Consider the following 21,838-nt stretch of genomic DNA (forward strand, 5'->3'; position numbering starts at 1 on the left):
GAGGGTATTATATACTTCAAAGTTGCTGAGAGCAGATTCTAAATGTTCTCCCCACAAAAGGTAGCAATCATATTGCAATATATAAATGTATCAAGAACACACTGTATACCTTAAACTTATACAATGTATATGTCAATTATATGTCAAAAAAAGGTAAAAAAAAAAAACAAAAAAACAAAAATTAGTTTGCAAGGGACATCCTTAGGGTACTTAATCCACAAGAAATCAATGTTGACCAGATTGGTAAGAAACAGTTCCTTTCTCTGTTTTATGTTTTTGCAAAGTAGAAAATGACCCAAAAAGTCAAGATATACTCTCTGGGCAGCAATGCTAAAAATGGTAGATTTCCTCCATTTCTGGTTTAAACTAAAAGAATACAGAAATTGATCTTTCTCTGTTTCAGCCACATACAATGGCTACTGCTCCCACAAGAACTTTTTGCACCCCAAACTATTAAGACACAAAACAAGAGTTAAAGTAAGACTTGTAACAAGGGTAAAACTCAGGGTAAGTAAAGGGAAAAAAATGAACCTAATTCAATCATTAGCGGAGGCTACTAACATTTAAGGATAAATGAAAACTGTATATAAAAGTACTCATGAAAAATTACATAATTGAACACAAATTCACAAATGTATGCTTATTAAGTACCTTACAATGGGAAACATCTATGATGTCAATCTTTAAAAGAAAGGTCACCTCGTCTATTTTTCCACTTCTTACACTACAAGAGAACCCTCCTACAACAATTAAATCTTCCACAAGCATGAGATTAAAAAGTACATAAGGAAGAAAAATATAATTACCTTTGACTTCACTCCAAAGAAGAACTTGAACATTCTGAGGAAGGAAAATATAAATTCCTCTTTCTGTCCAAGTCAGCACACAGTGCTCACTGCAAGTGAAAATGGAAGAAGTCAAGAGAATTCTAGTTTGCTCAGAATCAGAAGTTTATGACAGAACTCACATTAGCTATTAAAGTATAATCAGCCTGTACAAAGAAAACACAACGGAGATCCAGCTCATCAAGTCCTAACACCTCTTTTCTATCCATAACAATAGCCCACTAAAATAGCATAGTAAGGTGCCAAACTGGGAAAAATTCAGACGCATACACTAAATATCTTCTAGAAAAAGACAAAGCTGGTATCTTACCTGACGTTTGTTAAGACAGCTAAACTTCCCATATGTGGTATGACGGGGGCACTTTTAAAACAAAGACCAAACACAACACCTCACCACCCATCACTGCTCACGTGAGCCACTTTCAGGGATACATCATTGGTTGTGTGTGGGCAACAAATGGTTGAAAACTCCTGGTTAACTATGTGCCAGGAGATTTATTAAAGGCTCTATCTATATTATCTAACCTTGTATCTACTCATCATTTGAGGTATTATCCCTGTTTTATAAAAAAGAAAACTGAAGCTCAGAGAGATGAAATAATATGCTCGAGCCCATTCAGCATGAACACAGAAGAGTCAGAATTTATGTCAAGGACAGCCTGGCTCCAAAACCTGGATTTTTTTCTCCACACCTCACAGAACCTACTTCTTCCTTTATATATCCTCACTGACCCACCCACTGTTATCTGGAATCCTAATTATTCCACTTAACTGCATTCTCAAAAAGTCATAGATGTCCTAACTGCCAAACCCATTAACCTTTCCTCATTTCTCTTCTTGATCCCCAAGCAGGGACTAACGCTGCTGACTGTTCCTTCCTGAATCTCGCCTCCCCGGCCTCTGGGACACTGCACTTTCTTGGTCCACCTTCCTTTCCAGTCCTCTGGGACTCTCATCTCTGCTCATCTCTTTCTGTAGTCCTTTGCTCATATATCTCATTTACTCTCTCAAGACCGCTATTGTTTTTTATACAGCACCGGTAGTCTCTGCTTCTTGCCCCTGGTCAGGGCACTGCTCATTTTATAATGGTCTCTTCGAGCCATCTCTTGAGCAGCAGCGGTTCCACTCCCTCTGAAATCCTCCCCGCCAGCCCACAGCCATCGCTCTTCCTCCTGCTCTCAACCTATCTCTTGCCAACCCTGCTCATGCGGCACTTAATCGTGGACTGCAGTGTCACGACTCTCATTTTCTATTGCGGTTAAACCTTTTGTAGAAATAAGCCACATCTCTCCAACAAACTATAATCTTGAGAACAGGGACCTTTACTTTTTTTCTTTATGCCCCCAAATGTAGTAAAAATGGCACCACATGGCTACGAAACCAAGACTGATATTTAACAGGAATTGGGTCCTCATACAAATATTAAACGTTTTGCCAATATAAGACCAGATAACTGTCCTCACAGGAAAGTAATCTTTGTCACAAAGATGCAAGAAATGGTCAGAATCCTAGCCCAAAATACGTTAAAATCAGAAGGCTGTCTTTAGGAACCAGGGGAGAAAAAATGAGAGGCCAGAGGATCCCTGAGTAAAGAGATGGAGGATGACAATTTTGATACTGGACCTGATACTCAGTGTGGAAAGATTCCTTAGGAATAGCAACCTAGACTAGATGGGGGCAGAGGAGGATAGACGAGCTGATACTTCATACTTTATACATTCCTCATCCCCCTATGCCTTCACGTAATAAACAGGCTGGGACACAAGCCTAACAGCATTGTTTAAACAGCCAAGGAAGGGAAAGTGACACCCAGTGTGCCCAAAAGGAGACAAAGTATATAAGTTTGCTTCCTTGTGGGATTTGTGGGTGTAACAGTAAAGGTTTCTATAGGACACAAGTGTACAGGTGGGAAAAAAGTAAATAAACAGGAACAAAAAGCCCTCTTACTCACGGTTTTTCAAAAAAATCTTTGTTGAATTCTTCAATTTCACTATTACCTGAGAGGCTTCTATGCGCCTAGCACTGTGCCCACCGTAAAGGAGCTGACAGGCTGGCACTGGGATGGATGTCACAGTGAAACAGAGGTGGTGAGGGAAGAATGAACAAGGTGTGCCAACAGTGCACGGGAACAGGTGTCTAAGCCACGCCCGCTGGAGGAGTCCGCAAAGGCTCCAAAGCGGCATTAATTATTGCCAAAGCCGAGAAGGCAGAGCCAGATCATGAAAGGCTTTGTATGCTACGGCAGGAACTAAAACGAGAGCGTTAAATAGCTTAACTCAGAGAAACAGCTCTGCCAGGAGAACCAAGCCGACTGCAGCCTCACCATTAGAAAACCCACTCCTGGGTAAGGGACTTCCCACACCCCACACATCACACTACAGTCAACAAATATTTACTAAGCATCTGTCTGCGCCAGGCACTGAGAATAAAATAGTGAACAAAACACACATAGAGCCCTCACAGAGCTTACCATCTAGGAGCAAGACAGGCATACATATTGTATGAATATGTAATCATAAACTGTGATAAGTACCATAAGGAAGAGTTTTTAATATGCTTTATATAATTATGGGCAAATAAATAGCTGTCTTTCTCCAATAACTATCAGAAAGAATTATGGATTTATGAAAGTGATATACTGTCTACAATTTACTTTTACATACTTCAGTGTAGGTAATGTGACATACATATACATTAGTTAGGGACAATTAGTTAACATTTCAAGTGTTCAAAAAAAATCACATTCTAAGAGCAGTTAGCTGGCCTTTGAAAAAACCCAATCAGGAGTCTACACTCCAGAGTACCCTAGAACCACCTCTAAATAACGTTCTCTGAATCTGCAGTAGAGATCTCATGCATTTAGCGTAAGGGAGAGTAGAAATAACTTTCCATTGATGAAATAAGTACAATTCCAGACACACAGATTGGCTGGGAATCATACGCTGGCACCGCCATGCTTGCAGAACAAGGTGGAAGAATTGCAAGCCCAGCAGCTGACAGCCTTGAGTGGCACTTTGTGCTGCCACTTAATAGTGGACTTTTGCACCTAATCCAACCAGAAAGCTAGCTGAAGCCTCATGCTAGAACATGGCTGAATCTGCCTCGAGCAGATGTCAAGCAAGGCACTCACCAGAGTGCCTAAAGGACAGAGAGCTGAAATTTCCCCAAGCTTACAAGTTCAACTATTTTTGTGCCTGCTGGCTAAGAAACAAACATATCTGCGGCAGTTTCAGCCTGAGACTTGCTTTCACTGTAACATCCCACCAGACAGAGGAGGTTAGGAAAGAGCAAGTCCCTATAGCTTAGCTCTAACAGTCAGAAGTCCCTGACAATTACAAACTGTCCAACTGGTTTGGGTCAGTTCAAAACAGAAAGGGAAGTACATTTCTATGATCTCTGCATTCTTCTTAGAACACTTCATGTAACATAGTCATTTCCCAGTTTTCTAAAAATAATTTAGTACAAAAACAACCTTAAAAAGGTAACCGCCTCTGAAAAACAAAGAGAAAAAGTCGAGTGTTCTTTTTTTAAAGGATCAAAGCGAGAAACTCACCTAAGATGCAAGAGTTTTGGGAAAGACAAAGACTGGCAGGATCCAACTGTATGATCATACTGAGGTTCTGTCCTAAAAGCAAACACGCCTGTTAATGATTTAATCACAACAGAAAAGCACGCTTTTACCTATGGAGGAAAATTTTTGCTTCCAAAACAAACTCAAGAACCTAACTGCATCTGCCTTTATTCAATTTGCTTTTATCATATGAAAGATAAGTGATTAAAGGCTTTTTGGTTTCTTTGAATCTTTTAATAAAAATTCTACTTCACTGTTAAAAGGCATAATAAAACCTTTAATGCATACAGAATATCAGAGATTTCAACCCACCCCCTACATGTCAATTCCTTAAACACTCCTCACCAGCCGTACAAATCCTGACCTTAAAGTAATTACAGGGAGAGGTGGCGATGAGAGGAGTTTCTTAAACTGATGTGTACTGATAACTTCTCCATCAAAGTTCACTTCCCACATCCTGGAGCCAGGGCGAGCACAATATATCAAGGGTTGCTGGTCCGCGCTACATCTTCCAGGGAAAAAACAAGCTCCATATTCTCCATCTCTTTCCTTGTTTCCAATCTTCCAAAATTTTTCTCTAATATCCAAAAAAGTAAGAGAAAGCAGGTTTCCTTACAAAAAAGTCAAAAACAATGGCACTCCAAATCAGCATGGCCATAATAACCCGTCCCACACATCCTCCCTCTATTCATATTAGCAACATACTGGAAAGAACAACAGAAGGGAAAGGTCAAAATAGGTTCTAGCTCTGATTTGCCATTAATTATTTCTGTGACAAGAAGCAAGCCACTTCACATTAGTACTCAGTTGATTATTTGCAGAATGAGAGACTCAGAATCAATGTGAAGGCCCCTTTCAAATCTAAAAAATGAGTGCTACTAAACTATTTCATACATCCTTAAATCCTACTGATTGCTTCCCAAATCGTCTTGTAAACATTCTTTGGACACTCCATGGGAGCTACCTCTCCATCCAGTCTCCAAGCCACTCGCCTGCCACAAACACCCCAGAAACTCATCACTCTTTCCTCCAAACACCAACTCCTTCTAAAACTCTGCACCTTGGAACATTCTGTTCCCTTGTGATTGCAAGACATATAAAATATCTGTACAAGAGCTTACCACACTGCCTACGAACATGGAAGGTGATAATGAGGAGAACGTCTCTTCCTAAAAATTCCCTTACTTATTCTTCAAGACTTAGCTCCATCATCCTTCCTCTGAGAGACTTCCTTGACTCCCACGGCTGAATTACATGCTTCCCATGCTATGTTTTCACAGCACTGACCACGTTACATACAGCATGGCAATTGTGTCTATCTGAACAACAGACCATCACTTTCTTCAGGACACAGGCCATCTATTCTTCTTTAGTTGAATTCCCAGTGTATAGCGCAGGATCTGGCCCACACAAAGCACTCAATACATGATAGTGCTCCATATACTCAGGCTCTTTTTTTGGAGAATTTAGTACGTGACCTTAAATAATTCAATAAATATCCCTGTATTTACTTGCTTTGTGAATAAAATATAACATCAGTTTGACTATAAGAATACGAATGTGAAAGTGTTTTGAAATATACACAGAGCAATACAAGAAGTTATGATTTTATTACTTATGTTCCTTATTTGGGAAATAAAATATATTTCTTGCTTATTTTATGTCCTCTATGGTGCTTAATACAGTGCTAAAGATCCAGAAGAGTGCAAAAAGTGCCTGCTGAGTGAACAAATACAGCCAACTCATTCTCATCTGTGTGCTCATTTATCTTACTCTCTACACTTTCAGACACTATGTGACAGGCACAAGGCTAAGTATTTCATACACATTATCTCAGTTAATCCTTACAACCCCCTCTACATTCCGGATGGGGAAACTGACGTCCAGGGAGGTTTAAAAGGTGGCAGGACCAGAACTTGAAATCATAGTGTCAGGCTCCACTACCCCAGGCTCTCCCCCACACCACAGTTCTTTGTCTCTGATTGTTCTAGTCCCTCCTGGGACCCACCTTTCCATGAACAATACCAACAGAAAGTAGACAGTGACTGGCAGGAGGAGCAAACTCTCACTTATCGCTTTGGTTAGTAATAAGGATCCCTCATTTAAAAAAAAAAAAAGAATGCTGTTTGTCCGGAGGGAACATAGGTTGAAACACACAAAAAATTTTCAACATAAATGAATTTTTAAAATAATTGTATTATCCATGTTGCCCAAAACTGAATTCTAGCTAACAGAAAGTGGGCATTTCTAAAACAATGCACTAGGTTCTATGTTATTCTCATAACCAACTCCAGCTGCACCCCTCTGAAATGGGAAAATAATTAGCAACTCTATGGTAAAGAGAGAAAAATAAACCTCCACTTATTTAGCTCTTTATTTTAAAAAGTCTCTTGTATATACCATTTCACTAGATCCCCAGAATAACTCTGATAAAGTGTTAATTCAGTTTGGTGTTCTGACCACTTGTCAGAATTTCAGCCAAATTTCTCTTTTTTTTGAGGAAGATTAGCCCTGGCTAACTGCTGCCAATCCTCCTCTTTTTGCTGAGGAAGACTTGCCCTGAGCTAACATCCGTGCCCATCTTCCTCTCCTTTATACGTGGGACGCCTACCACAGCATGGCTTGGCAAGCAGTGCCATGTCCGCACCCAGGATCCGAACCAGCAAACCCCGGGCCGCTGAAGCAGAACGTGTGAACTTAACCGCTGGGCCACTGGCAGGCCCCCAGCCAAATTTCTGAATTGGGCCTTTTGGTAAACTTGAAAACCTACATAGGAAGAATACTTAACAACTTTGTGAAGCTAACAAATATTTTACCAAAACCACAAGGGTGGAGCTAATGGCCAAAGGCCCGACGTCAAAGGACATATTAGAGGTAACTGAGGTAAGAGGAAGGGCACAGAATGGAGACAGAAGGGCTCCAGTTGCCTGCCTCTTCCCAGCTGCATGACGGCAGGCAGCCTCTATCACTCACTAGGCCTGGGCTTTCCCATCTGCAAAAATGAAAGAGTGACACTAGATGGTCTCTAAGTGCTCCAGTTCTGCAAGGCTAGGCTCATCACTGATCTACAGTCTGAAATAGGCCAGAACTAAGCACACCAACCTTCCTACTAATTCCATGTAAACTAACCACTCGCACCTCAAAGCCTTGCCTCCCTGCTGTCCAGCCAGGTTCTCTGACACCAGACACCTGCCACCTGCTGGAACTGGCCTTCCCATGCACCTTTCTCAGCTCAAGAAAATAAAAACAAAGAACGTCTTCCTCTCATCCTTCCCTCAACCATTCCTGACAGTCAGCACACAGTCTGTCAAACCTTTTGGAATAAACTCTCCTGCTTTCTGGAAAAGCAGTCTTCTAAGTGAGATACATGAACCCCTGGAAACACACAGAGACTTCCCAAGCCTGGATAGTTTTAAGGGAATCAATTTTCCAACTCTGATTTTCGATATGTACACTTTCTTAACATGATGTGAGAACCCACCTACTTCATTAGTGTGACATTTAAGCCTGTCACTCTCAGTGTGGTGCCAATTTACCAACTTGATCTCCCACAAGCCCTCTACTCAAGCCAGACTGGCAGGCTCTGGAATAGGCCTAATTCTCTCTCACTTTCCCCCAAGAAGCCATTCCTTCCTGCTAGAATATCCCCTCCTACCTCTCTTCCTCCAAACTTCACCTACCAAAATCCTCACCAAAATTGTTGATGCTGGCTTGGGCAGCCAGGGGGTGGGTTACGGGGGTTCACTATACAATTTTCTCTTCTTTTGAGTATGCTCAAAATTCCCCATAACAAATTTTTAAGAGGGGACCAGGACCAGCAGGAAAAAAAATGGCCAGTGAAAATTTCCCTCCAGTGAGAACAGCTGAGGACCTCCCGCACAGTGATACATAACACTCATTTCAAGCAGTTTCCCACGCCGTTCTGGTATTTCACAGCTGCCTCTAATACACTCCTTTGCCATTCATTGGACTTTTGGCTCCACCCTTGAGATTTCCATAAAATTCTTGTCAGCTTCACAAATTTCTTAATGATTCTTCATCCAATTATACCCTTCAGTAAAATTCTAAGTACGCAACAAATTTAAACAACAAACTCAATCAGAGACGACTTCCTCGTGCCCATATTGAAACAGGCCTTTGTCTGGCCTTCCCCCATGGCACTGAGACACACATGCTTCGCTGAAGAGTTAGTGAAACAGTCTTAGTCACCCACAGGACTGTTTCAGTCTCCTCTATCTTCTCTCTACTCCCAAACATCAGCTAGCACACAGCTAGTTCCTTATTAACGTCTGCATAATTGAATTGAGGGATTTGGGCTAAATGACTTCTAAGTCCCTTCCAGTTCTGAAATTTTGTATATCCCATGACTCGAGGTTGGTCAACATACCTCTCAGTGTCACACAAGAAGGATCGAGTAAGTGAAGATATAAGTAGTCTTCCATCCAAAAAATCTAACTGGACAACACAGGAGTCGGCGGTCATTATTGTCTGAACAGGAAACATCACAAAGGCAGCAGCTGCCTAAAGGGACGTGACAAGGAAATAAAGCTTATCTATCATTACACACACACACAATCTCTTTACCTGTTAAATGAAGATAACTTGCATAACAACATAAAATTTTTTAATGGACCAAAATTTAATTTGCCTGTCAGGATATCAAAATTTTACTCATTGAAAAGTTTTGTGAAATAATTTGGTACATAACTGCAGAAAAGAATTCTTAAGGCTCTGTTTGGGATTACCTAAGAGGCTGGAATGAAAAAGATGAAGCAAGTTTTGGAATATGAGAGAACTTTTCACCTGTAGACAGTACTTCTCCCATTGGAAAAAGGACAAATTGCTGTTATAATTTGTGTAGGGTTCCAATTGTATTTTGAATCAAAAGTAGGTCAGGAATCAGTGATAACTCTGATGGGTCATCATGACGGAACCCGAAGAATATTTTTTTTTTTTTTAAGATTTTATTTTTTTCCTTTTTCTCCCTAAAGCCCCCCAGTACATAGTTGCATATTCTTAGTTGTGGGTCCTTCTAGTTGTGGCATGTGGGATGCCACCTCAGCGTGGTTTGATGAGCAGTGTCACATCCGCACCCAGGATTCAAACCGACGAAACACTGGGCCACCTGCAGCAGAACGTGCGAACTTAACCACTTGCCCACAGGGCCAGCCCCCCAAAGAATATTCTGATATGTTAACTAAAATAAAATAATTTAGAGGCTGGTCCGGTGGCTCAGCGGTTAAGCTCACGTGCTCTGCTTCGGCAGCCCAGGGGTAGCTGGTTCGGATCCCAGGTGCGGACCTACACACCGCTTGTCAAGCCACGCTGTGGCAGGCGTCCCACATATAAAGTAGAGGGAGATGGGCATGGACGTTAGCTCAGGGCCAGTCTTCCTCAGCAAAAAGAGGAGGATTGGCAGCAGATCTTAGCTCAGGGTTAATCTTCCTCCAAAAAAAAAAAGTAATTTAGCCAATGGTAGTTAGATCTCTTCTTTTCTGCCAGGATCCTACACGGAAATAAGCCAGTCAGAGACAAGTCCCCGCTTCTGATAGAATAAACAGCCTTGGTGAAGAGGGTCAGTGAGAAGCTGTTCTGCTCTTAATAACAGACGAAGCCTTCCGTCAGGGTAACCTGAGACTCAACTCGTCTACTCCAACAACTGTGGCAGGAAGCCTAATCCGCCCTGAGAGAAAATACACCTAGACTCATGAGTTTCTTCTACACAGGGACCAGAACAGGAGCCCGGGCAACTGGTGCTATTTCCATGTTTGCCATTTTATCCACATACCTAACAAACAGGCATCTTTTCTTTCTTTCTTAATAGTCTAGCACTAGAAATTGCTTTATTTAAGTGAGCCACACAGGTGAATTATGGAGTACTGTAAGAGACAAAGTGCAAATTACAGAAGTTAGCTCACAGAAGCCATTCTGCAACCGTAGCAAGCTAAACCAGGCCACCATAGATACCATACACAAACAAGTCCCCTCAAAATTATAGCCTGGACTCTCGATCGGTCCCCTAAAAAATACAGTAGATAAAATCATGTCCTTTAATTGAAATTCTCTAAGAGGACACCTTATATCTCACCCACATACACAAAGACGAACTGCCTCTTACCTTTGCTTGTTTGGACGTGTTGAGTTTGATGGCAGAAACTTTCCCCATATGATCACCTACAAAAACTCTAAAAATAGCAGTATCCCAACAGAGAGCTGTAACTTTTCGGCCTTTGTGTTCTGAAGACATATAAATTCGTTCAGGCTTCCCACGGCGCTCTTGATTTAATTCCCAAACTACTACAAGGCCTTGACTGCAAGAATTGAGTCACAGAAGCAAATTTTTGGTAATGGTGGAAAACGTACAACTTAACTGCATCACAGTATCAACTACATTAAAGATATATGCAAACTCTTCTTCAGAAAAGAGGAAGTAGAAAGTCAAGGTATGAATTTCCTTGCTTCAGTCAACCAAACCAATGTAATAGGAGAATTTAGATGTTCTAAACTACCTCTGTTACCTTTCTCTTTTAAGGCCATTGAAATGTTATTGCCTCATATTAGCATTTTCCACAAACACTAGGGTGACCAACCATCCATCCTGGTTTGCTGGGGACTGAGAGGTTTCTCAGGATTTCCAGTGTTAAAACCGGGACAAGTCCTAGGCAAACCAGGATGGATGGTCACCCTAAATACACATAACTACATTTGTCAATTTAAAATGTATTGGGGAAAGATTAGATAGTTTTAAAAAAGTTTCTCACCTGGTAGCTACAGCAACATAATCATCATCATGTAAACAAAAGGCAACCTGAGAAATTGCACCTTCCTAGAGCACAAAAAGAAAAATATTAGGCAGCTTCTCAAAAATGGTAATTTTTTAATTTTTACATCTCAAGTTTTCCATGCTTGTTTTATTCCAAAGGATCATTTATAACGGAGAAATTCACATTTATGAAAGATAGTCCGAATGGTATATGACACGGCTACTGTGAGGAAGACTGGCCCTGAGCTAACATCTGCGTCAATCTTCCTCTATTTTATGTGGGATGCTGCCACAGTTGGCTTGATGAACGGCACTAGGTCCACGCCCAGGATCTGAACCTGCAAACCCCAGGCTGCCAAAGCAGAGCGCACAAACTTACTCACTACACCACCGGAGGGCTACCGCTAATCTTACCCTGTGTGAAAGAAAAAGCCTGTGCTTCCAGCCGTCTTTCTGAATGAGATTGAGTCCTCCTCCTGAACTGCCCAAAGCCAACCATTTCCGGGACACAGCTATGCTGGTGCACTAAAAACAAGTAAACAGACAAGCATGAGATCATCAGGTAACTTAACCACATAAACTATCTGCTGGGATTAAATGCTGAGGATCTGTGTACCAGGTTCACCTCCTACCCCATTCCCTGTCCAGATAATGGCACTCATGCTTTCATTCTAGTATAGTGAAAAATACAGATAGAACATTTTGGTTTTAAATTTTTAACTGAACTCAAAATGGGTGAGTAGGCTCAACTGTATAAATGAATAATTTTCCCTTGGCAAAAGCCAATTATTAGACCATTCATATTTTGTGTAATTTGGCTAGGTCATTCCAATGCTGACCACAACAACGGAAGACCAAGCAAGTCTCCAGGGAATAAAGGAACCACTTTAATCATTTCTAATTTGTATAATTAGCACAAAACACTCAGCTTTTAGAGCAAGTGAGACTGCAAAGGACACAGATGCAGGTCACTGTACTATTCTATCTCCCCACACCCTCAGCCTACTGATTCCACTCCCTATGCACCAGAGAAACCAGTGTTCCCAATACTCTGGCAAAAATTGTTAGTTCACTGACAAACAGACATTCCCAACCCTCTTCAACATTGCTGCTTTCCACCACAGAAACTGGAAAATTTAAATATTCACTTACCCGGTTTTCTTGCCACTAGGGGGAGCCATGTGACTCAATCGCAGCTAATAAGACCAAGCCTGCTAGGGCTTCTTGGAAAGATTCACCTTCCCAGATAAAAGTCAGAGTCTGAAGAAAAGAAAGCCTTTGCCCTTGGCCCCCTCTTTCTTGCTGAAGATGCTAATGGAAACACCAAGACTGGAGCCAGGACATTTATCTTTCAACTGTGACTAAAAGCCAACATGGATGACGGGAGAACAGGAAAGAAGGGGAGCCTGGGTCCTGGGATATCACTGGGCCTCTAGATTAAACCCAGAAACACTAACCTCCAAAGACGTTAAAAACATCTTTATTAACTCAGCCATTATTGGTAAGGTATTCTATGACTTGCAGCTAAAAAAATGACTAACTGATATTGACCCTCACAAATGTTACTCATATTAACTTTGTCTATTGCTTCCTATTCTCCCTTTGCCCGAGGCTAAAAAGATGCTTTGGGGTGGAGAAAAGCGTAATAATGAAATTATTTTGGAATTGGTTATGAGACTGTTCTTCACCATGGCATTCCTGAGTTTATCAAAAGAACTCAGGGTCTGAGGGAAGCACATACTTCTTTCCACAGAGCTAATAACTTTTGCTCTGTTCCCTAAAACAGACGGTACACCAAACTTCCTGTTTTGGAATGAGTATAGTATAACTGCAGTGGTTCATATTGCTCAAAATGCAGTGGGGTGTACTCATTTATACTATTGTATTTTGAATCAAATACATTACTGTCTGAGAGAAGACTGCAATATTACTGAGAGGGGAAAAAAATAAGTAATCAACATCATGGTTTCCAATGATGGGAAAGAATTCAAATGAGAGCTCAAAAAATAAATCAAAAAGGAGCTATGAACATGCTACTTCTATGTGAGGTATTACTAGCACAGGTAAAAAGACCCAAGATTCTACAAAACACAAGGAACTTGAGGGCAGGGGACACATGTAACAGCACACAAAAATATGAATATGAAAATGAAACTGACACAAGGATCAAGAAATTCACCTTTAGACGACTGGAGTCCAGCCTCAGCGCTGAAAGTAATGGATCCAGAGACTCAAACTCTGCAAGAACATGGCTGTAAGACTCGGGTATCACTGGCACAGAAGTCATTTAGCCAGAAAGTTGAAACCACATTGAGTGACAGGCTCAGTATTCCTGAATAAAACCTGCAAAAATATAATTTAAGAAGCTCACCACTCATTCAGCATGCATTGAACCAATACGTGGACAACACAGAGAAACATAAGAGCGGGACAAGAATCCCTACTCTGGAGGCGCTTAGCATCTAGGTAGAAAGAAAACACACATAGGTAGCATCATATGCAACCATCAGCTTGCTCTGACTCTAAAACTCCCAGGGAATCAAGTGCAGATTCTCAAGGCCCTCCATATGCTATCTCACTCTATTTATCTAACAATGTGAGTAGGTAGCATGGACACGGTAGCATCTAAGAGGAAGGCTGGTCAAGCTCCGCTATGGTAAAATAGCAAGTCCAGCTGCATTTCTTTGAGTTGTAAATCTTCCTCTGTCTTCAAGAGTCTCTCATTAAGGGGCAATCTTCCCTAAAGGCCTCACACTATAAACCCTTATCAGCAAATTCAATGGATATCAGTCAAGAACTGAACAGTGCTTAATAGGAATAGGTTCTGGATCTCTTTCTCCAGCCTATCAAGGGCTCAATAAGCATCTGGTGAATGAATAAATGCACCCATTAAGTGAGGGAAAAGAAAGGTGCGGGGAATGAGAGCAGAGAGGACTGAGTTTCACTAAGAGACCTGGCAGGAATAAGCACACGAGATAGCCAGTGCCAAACACCCAGGGAGGACTTTGTAAACCAACACAAGAGCTCTTATCTGTCAACAACTCTCCAGGGTACATTTTCGTCAAATTGCACCAATTTCCAGAAAAAAAGAAAAGAAAATTCTACCCAATAATTTTAACTTTTCTCAGTCCTTTGTTACCTGCCAAATTAAGAGTAAAATACAAACACTACAGAAAAATTCAAACAACAATCATTTATACTTGTTTTTTAATCACTTATACTTCGTGGTTTTGTTTTCTTTTTTTTCCCAGAAATATATGTACTCATTCATTCATTTATTCTACAAATATGTGTCTAGCACCAACTATGTGCCAGGCATTGTTCCAAGTCCTGGAGATACAACAGAGAAAGAAACAAAGTCCTAACACTCGCAGTGCAAACTTTCTAGGGGCAAAGCCCATAAGGCTTATGGTATTTTTTACTGCATACACAGAATAACATCTTATCGTCCACTAGTAAAACTGCTCTTGATACAGCTTGACCTCTGCAAGGACAACGGTGTTCTGAAAAAAAAAAAACTTCAGTAGTTCTGTACTTAAAATATGTGAGAATTCCTAATCTAAGAAAAATCTCATTCTTTCCACTCATTCATTTTATTGGGTACCTAGTAAAATACGAGGCACAGCAGTGGAAAATAATTCCAGAAATCAGTAACTTTATAATCAAAAACAGAGAAAAAGACAAATCACACACACACACACCCGCCCCCCCCATAAGGGGAACATAAGCAAAGTTCTATGTTGGAACTCAGAGGACAGAGGGATCACACTGGGTTAAAGGGAACCCGAGAAAATGTCCTCTGGGAAGCAGCAGTGGAGCTGCGTAGGCTTCTATCAGAAGAAAGAGGGAAAGGGGGCAGGTAGGGCAGCAATAAGCAAAGATATAGAGGATATATTTGGGGAACACAAGTTTAGCCTGTTTGAAACACAAGATACAAGCAATGGAATAATGAAAAGATAAAGCTGGGATAGTAATTCGGGCGCAAGCTACAAAACACTCTGAATCTCAAATCAGGAACCTGAACAAATTTTAATCTGGTAGGCAACAGAAGGGCAGGGAAGGAGTTGGTGTTGGGAGATCACATAATTTCTGTGAAGCGCAGTGAGCAGACACTAGAAAACAAAGACTTGAGAAAGGGGTGGGTGGTGAGGAAGCAAGGTAAAGGCAAGGCCTTTCAATTACTCAAGAAACCTGGTGAGAAAGGAGAAAACCTCTCATGACTTTGTGACCAGGGGATACTCAAACAGATCTGTAGGTAGTGGCTAAAAGAAAAGTCTTTAGAATGAAAGAGACTGAAGATCCAAGAAAAAGAAGATAAAACCACGGTACAAGATGCTAAAGAAGATAGAAAGGAATGACATCAAGGCCACAGTATCCATCTCTTCCACTTGAGATCTTAAAGCCAACTCTGAGGTGGACAGGCCTTTTGGCCTTGATCTCAGTGAAGAGAGGATGTCCTGGAAGTTATGATTTAACAGCATAAAAAACCTACTAAGTTCCAATTTTTCTAAAAAAGATTTAATGGAGATGAGAATGGAAAAGAAACAGTGTAAATAATGTAGGTTCTCAAGACAAGTTGCTGGGTGACAGTGTTAAGCCAACTACAAATTTAGACTTTTGAGCTTCTTCTCTCCCTGAAATGACTCCTTTCCCTCCAGATCTACTTATCCAAATCCACCCAGGCTTCTAGGCCCAGCTAAGTTTCACTCTCCCGAATTCTCATGGTGGAAAAAGACTGACAGGTAATTAATTCAGTGTGCATATCCACCTTATTCAGAAACTTGTTTTGCCCTAGATCCCGGAACATTTTCAGCAATGGAAAGGAAGCGCTCCCTCTCATGAAGCTGCCCATTCCTCTCCTCCACAGCAGCTCCCTGTTATAAGGTGCTTTTTAAATACTGGGCTGAAACCTGATCACTTAGAGCTCTTACTAATTATCCCTAATTGTGGCTTCTACAGTTTAAAGGAATAAGTTTACTCCTTCCAAAACAACCCTTTAGAATTTGAAGTGTTATTAGTTCTAAAAATTTAACATTCCCAGTTCTTCAATCATTTTTGACATGACAATTTCCAAATCCCTCTGTTCTGGTCAACCTTCTCCACAGGTGCTTTAGTTGGCCTGAAAATGTGGTGCCTAGGAGGGAACATAATACTCCTTAAGTAGTTGGACAATACAGAATAGAGTAGGAACACTAACTTCCTTGATCTGGACACTAAGTTTCAGTATTATAACCTAAAATAGCAACACGTGTTTTTAAAGTAGCCATGTCACACTTTTGATTCAACAGAGAAAGCAGTCATCTAAAACCCAAAGAAATTTTCACATAAAATGAATATAACCTTCCTGGTAGTACCTAGAGATAGTAGAATTGAGCTCAAATGGAAAGCTGCTATTAATCTAATGTGACAATGGACATAAAAAGCACCTAGAAATTTAAAAGCTCTGTACAAACAAGAACAGTAGAATATTGATAATTGTTAAAATTAGGTTATGTGTACATTATGGTTCAGTATATCATCCTGTCTACTTCAGTCTATGTTTGAAATTTTCCATAACAAATTTTTTATGTACTTAAAAAAAAAGCTCTGTACAAATCTTCAATAGCTACTCTTCCTATATAATTTATGATCTCTTCCCTATTTCTTTTCCCAGCCTCATGTCCCACCTTACTCTCCTATTCTCCAACTATACGGAGCTACCACTTGTTGCTCTTCCATTCTTTAAACGTTCTGTGCCTCTATGGTTTAATATATGCTGTTTCTTGAAACTTCCTCCATCTAACAAAACTCCATCTGCCTGCAAAGCTGACTATAAATATTACTTGTGTCAATTCTATCACATCTCCTGCCTAGCAAAAAATACTAAGCAAAGAGAAGGTGGCCATAAATGTGTACCAAAGTCAATGAAACCACTTCTTGAGGGGCTGGCTTGCCCAAGGCCACAGGTCTCCTAGAGCTGAGACTAGAATCCACTTCTCCTAAGTCCAAATTGAAGTATCTTTCCTTGCCCCTCATTACTCGATGGTAACATAAACTAGTAGGGTCAAGAAAAGGTTTTTCTCATCGCCTTAGTATTCACTTTACTAACAGTGTTTGATGCTTGCACACAAAATGCAAATCACAGCGTTCTCTTTTCCCCCACTAGATGCGTGGAAGGAAGAGGAGGCCAGAGAGAAGAAAGGAAGCAAAAATTAAAGATATTACGCGAAGGGGAAGTAGGAGATTTCCCTAACGGGATCCTTCTACCAAGAAGTAATAATCAGAGAACGACTCTCCATCTCAGAGAGAGAAATGGCGACTCACTCATTCATGCATTCATGCATTCAACATGCCTTGTACGCACCGCTAGAGACAGTCCCTGCCCACAAGAAGCTCCTTGCCTAGCGGAACTACTAACTTTTTAACAGCGGTCACTTTAATACTGTATTCAGATCTCTTGAAGGCAGAAGCCTCGGTAACCAAGTTTTCAAAGTCAGGCTCACAGAGCAGCAGCCCGTAGATCTCAGCCCCGCTCCAGCATCTCCAAGCCGGTAGCCCCCAATTTTGAGCGGATGACACCCTCCCCGGCTGGGCTCGGGACACTCACCGCGCACTAAGAGCCGCAGTCCCGCTCCTCCCCTCCTGGCTTACGTCATCCAGGAGCGCCGGGGACGCAGGGACAACGCTATTAACGGTACTTCCTCATCACGTGACGGCTTACGCCCCTGCTCGCTCGTGGTCCCTCCCCCTCAGGCCGCCGTCGCAATTACGCTCTCTGCGGCCTGCTGTCAGCGGGCCGCTGCCGGCCGAAGACGCAGCGCCGGCCGGGACCGGAGGAGCTATAGGCCCAAGGGGTGAGCCAGCCAGGATCCCGGGCCCCTTCACCACTTGAAGCCGGCGAGAGGAAATGAAACAGGCGGGAAGCGGCGGGGGAGGGAGGGAACTAGCGGAAGGTGTCATGGCGGCCGCGCTCTGGAGTCACGTGCCCCGCCGGCCCGCCTTGGTACTTCCGGTCACGTGCCCTCAGAGTTCTCGCCGCCAGCGATGGAGGCGAGACCCCCCAGTAACAGAGGCGGTGGCGACGGCGGCGGCTGCTGGGTTTCAGCCTCTTCCCGGCAGCGTCTCTAGGAAGCGCAGCGGAACTCAACCCAACCCAGCCCAGTTCCTTACTCCCTGCCCAGGGCCGTTGCTCCCACCCGGTAAGTTTAGACCCAAGGATGGGGGTGGGTAGGTGGGTGAGGAGCTGACAGGCCCGGGGGCCGCAGGACGGCGCGGATTCTGCCCCTTTTTCCTGTGTTCCTGTTGCCGTCGCCACAACTCCCGAGCCGGGCGTCTTGGTAGCTCTTTATTCTTCTGAAGCCGGGAAGAGGCGACCCCTAATCTGCTTGCCTGTAGGAAGCGTACCCCTCCACTGAGAGCAGGGACTCGAAGCTTTCCCCAAAGCCAGGGTCAGACTTTCTCATGAGAATGAAGGACGAGGAGGCCTCTCTCTGGCAGAGGAGCCCTTCCCGTTAGGAAGTGTGCTGTCTTTCAGTTTCTGTAAAAGGAAGGCTGTCACATTAGTGTCTGCACATCTTTTGCTTCACCTGTCAATCCTACCCCTCTTAAAACCTTGCTAACACGTGGGCCAGTCCACACCCCTCCTCTCTAGTCTTGGTTCATGCCAATTTGATCTTCTTAAAAATAAATCACCAATACATGGAAATATATAGTTATTTTATAAGTTCCCTAATGTTTTCGGAGGCTGTATTGACTAAGGTCTATCCCATTGGCTCTTAAACGCCCGTTTTAGGGTCTGTAAAATGGGGGCAAGGGGAAGAGAGAGAAAAACTTTTTGCCCATTGGAAGACCCAACTTGAAAAACATACAAAAACTAAGTGATTTGAAATATACCTTGCAGTGAGTATTGACTCCATAAGGGAGTGGAAGAGTTTCTCCTCATGAATTCTTACTGGGAATCCCAGTATATAAGGCAGCATGCTTTGGTGGGATTGAGTTTGGGAGGGCCAAGCCCCACTGGCTCAGCCTCCCCTCTTGGAACAGTGTGGAAACCACTGAACTGGGCTTTGGTAAATAAGCCAAAGTTGCCAACACTGAGATGGATTTTAAAAGTCAAAACTGGAACAAATGAGGTAGAGAGGTAACAACGGAAGGGAGGATAACCTCTGGTATCAGGTCTCTGGCTTACAGATGGCCTGGGCTCTGGAGAGAACTTTCTACCTTTTAGCAGACCTGAATCCGTCATTTCGGAGGGAATTTGGGGGCCTTTTCGGCTATCCTCCCTCAGCCAACACATTAGCAATGCAGCAGATTCATAGGTTTGAGTCTCTCCTAGGTGCTGTTAAATACATATGGTAGTGCAGATGTAAAAAAAAATGCACACAGCTGGGGGGGGTGCTCTTTAAAAAGGCTAAGAAGATTGGTGCAGAGAGAGAGGAATCAGTTAAAAGTAATGAACCAAATGATCAGCTCCAGTCGTTTGTGACTGCTTCCTGTGTGTACTGCCCTCAAGGCGTGGATCTTCTTCTCCCTGCTGTCTGCGTGCCCTGCTTTTCTGTGCTGCTAGTTCTTCCCCCGACCATCAGAACGTTGTCTACTGTACCTTGAGCTTTCCTAGGATATTGACCACTGTTTCTATCTCAGGGATATTGCTGCTGGAGGTATCTTTGTGCCCTTTCTCCTTTTTTTTCTTTCCTGCCTTCAGTGTGGCAGTGCGAGGCAGCCATCTAATAATCCCTCGTTTCCCCACTTTGGTTACCAGCTGGTTGCTCTTCTCTCGATTTGGGTATCGTACTCTTGTCAGCATGCGGTGTTTATCAGTGAACAGGAGCGCACATTTCCCTCTGTCTTGGTTTCTCTGTCGCATGTTCCTCCTTCTGCCTCTCCCTGCACTGCTGTAAAATGAGAACGTGCTGGGTCTTGAAATTGCTACATCAGTTATTCCTTTTAATATCTTATTTGTGTGTCTAACTATCCCTAAAACAGTACATTTTGGTCACTCTTTACATACTTCCAAGGTCTTATTCCCTGTAATGCTGAATTGTTAGAATTTTTTTGGATTGCCTCATGGCAAGCAGCATTCCAAATCTCCATTTTGTATGCTGGCAGATACAGCAACTCTCTGTCTAATACTCTCCTTTTAGAGGATGATAAGGAGTTTATATTTCACTTGTCGTATTTCTGCCCCATTGATCTCTGCATATTGGAAAAGGAGATGTAGGTAATGGAAACGCAGAGATGCAGTAATTTAAAGATTTTTTTCTGAAGAGTTTCAAATTCTTGTCCCTGTTTCCTTATGAGCCAGTTTATTGGAATCTGTGAGGAATGCCATTCTGATCTGTGAGTGGAGAGCTGGAGTGCTTCCTGGAGTGCAGCCGAGGATGTATGTGCAAAGCTTTCATGTTGTGTCTTACCAAGATTATGACATATAAGATTATGACATAGAAGATCTCTTTTAACAACAGAGATCTTAACTGGATGTTACAGATATTTATTGGGCTCTTCCTGTAGGCCAAAATATGCTGCTGGGTGCTGTATTGCAGTGAACAAATGCATGCGACCTCTGCCCTTTATGGAGCTTGCAGTCTGTTGGGCGAGACAGACATTGAAAGAATTACTTTAAAAATTAATTATAGTTGTGATAAGTGCTGTGAAGAGAAATATAGGAGATCTTGCTTAGTAACTTTGAAACTTAGAGTAGACCAAAAAATGAGTAAAAGCTAGTTGATGGGAAGGGAGAAGAATGTGCAAAGGCTCAGAACAAGGCATGTACACTTAGCTTCAGGCAAATAAATACTTAGCTGTAAAAGAATTAATGCCTTTACAGAAGGATCTTGCTATTTAAAGAAGTCTTCTGGCAGATTCTTTCATAAAGTAAATAATCTTTTTAAATAAAGCTGGAGCTTCATCAAGCCAATTTGTTTAAATGTAACTACACCAATGTTTTCCATTAACAGGCTAGTCTGTCGCTCTTAGAGAGTTCTACTGGGAAGATTTTTTGCCACCCAAGGAGCCAGCTTTAAGAAAAATCTAGAAATCACAGAAGCCATTGTAGGATAGCCCCACTGATTCTGTTAAGCTTCCTAAAGCTGGTCCCTGTACAGGTAACAGAGGTACTACAGATGACCAGGGAAATTTGGCAAGCAAGTTAGCTGTAGGACAATTGACTAGTCATGCCCAGTGTTCGACAACTTATCTCTGATTTATTTTTAAAGTTCCCCATAAATGCATTTTAATGTGAATGGTTTTACATGGTATACATGAGAGGCTGTTTTTCCCAATTGATTTAAAGTAGCTGACTCTAATAGTTCTGTCAATCTAATTTATTCTCCACCTTACAGTTTCTCTGTCTTCACTCATCTTTTCTTCCTTATCTTCCCATCTTAGAAAAGTTTTTCTGTTCTTTTCCAAAGCTAACACTTGTTATTTGTGTGTGTCAGCCCAGTTAATTGGCGACTTGCTCTATCAGCTATCCTCACTGCTTTTCCTGCATATGTGGACGTACTTAAAATTATCCTCTGATTATTTGCTTACCCCCCTCCACAAATCCTCCCCTCCCCTCTTTCTCAGATTTTAATTCATGTTTTCTAAAATGTGGTTTGTATGTATCCTTTTTCATAGTACAGACAGGTTTCTTATTTTAATAGTTATGTGTTTATTATAGTGAATATTAGAAAATTA

General features: G+C 42.0%; 2 protein-coding genes across 7 annotated transcripts in view; one reads left to right on the forward strand and one right to left on the reverse strand.

Annotated features, from left to right (window-relative positions):
- HPS5 (HPS5 biogenesis of lysosomal organelles complex 2 subunit 2) overlaps positions 1-17,902 on the reverse strand; it is a 37,828-nt gene extending 19,926 nt beyond the window's left edge. For 3 of the 6 annotated variants that reach the window (XR_011495932.1, XM_070491281.1, XM_014851137.3), the window contains exons 1-9: positions 17,766-17,902; positions 13,359-13,522; positions 11,594-11,704; positions 11,178-11,242; positions 10,535-10,727; positions 8,804-8,937; positions 4,781-4,993; positions 4,399-4,470; positions 807-895 (exon numbers count right to left, since the gene is read on the reverse strand). Coding sequence is in view for 5 of the 6 variants with exons in the window: in XM_070491281.1 (XP_070347382.1) it covers positions 807-895; positions 4,399-4,470; positions 4,781-4,993; positions 8,804-8,937; positions 10,535-10,727; positions 11,178-11,242; positions 11,594-11,704; positions 13,359-13,466 (985 nt within the window). In the remaining variant the exon portion in view is untranslated. Of the gene's footprint in view, positions 1-806; positions 896-4,398; positions 4,471-4,780; positions 4,994-8,803; positions 8,938-10,534; positions 10,728-11,177; positions 11,243-11,593; positions 11,705-13,358; positions 13,523-17,522 lie in introns of all 6 variants that reach the window. The other 3 variants (XM_014851138.3, XM_014851139.3, XM_070491282.1) reach the window with 3 other exon arrangements.
- A 220-nt stretch (positions 17,903-18,122) lies between these two features.
- The window catches only part of GTF2H1 (general transcription factor IIH subunit 1), a 34,676-nt gene continuing 30,960 nt past the window's right edge, over positions 18,123-21,838 (forward strand). Inside the window, exon 1 of the mRNA XM_014851141.3 lies at positions 18,123-18,357. The gene's annotated coding sequence lies outside the window, so the exon portion shown is untranslated. The remainder of the gene's footprint in view (positions 18,358-21,838) is intronic.

This window comes from Equus asinus, chromosome 20 (assembly GCF_041296235.1).
Source record: "Equus asinus isolate D_3611 breed Donkey chromosome 20, EquAss-T2T_v2, whole genome shotgun sequence".
Lineage (NCBI taxonomy): Eukaryota > Metazoa > Chordata > Mammalia > Perissodactyla > Equidae > Equus > Equus asinus.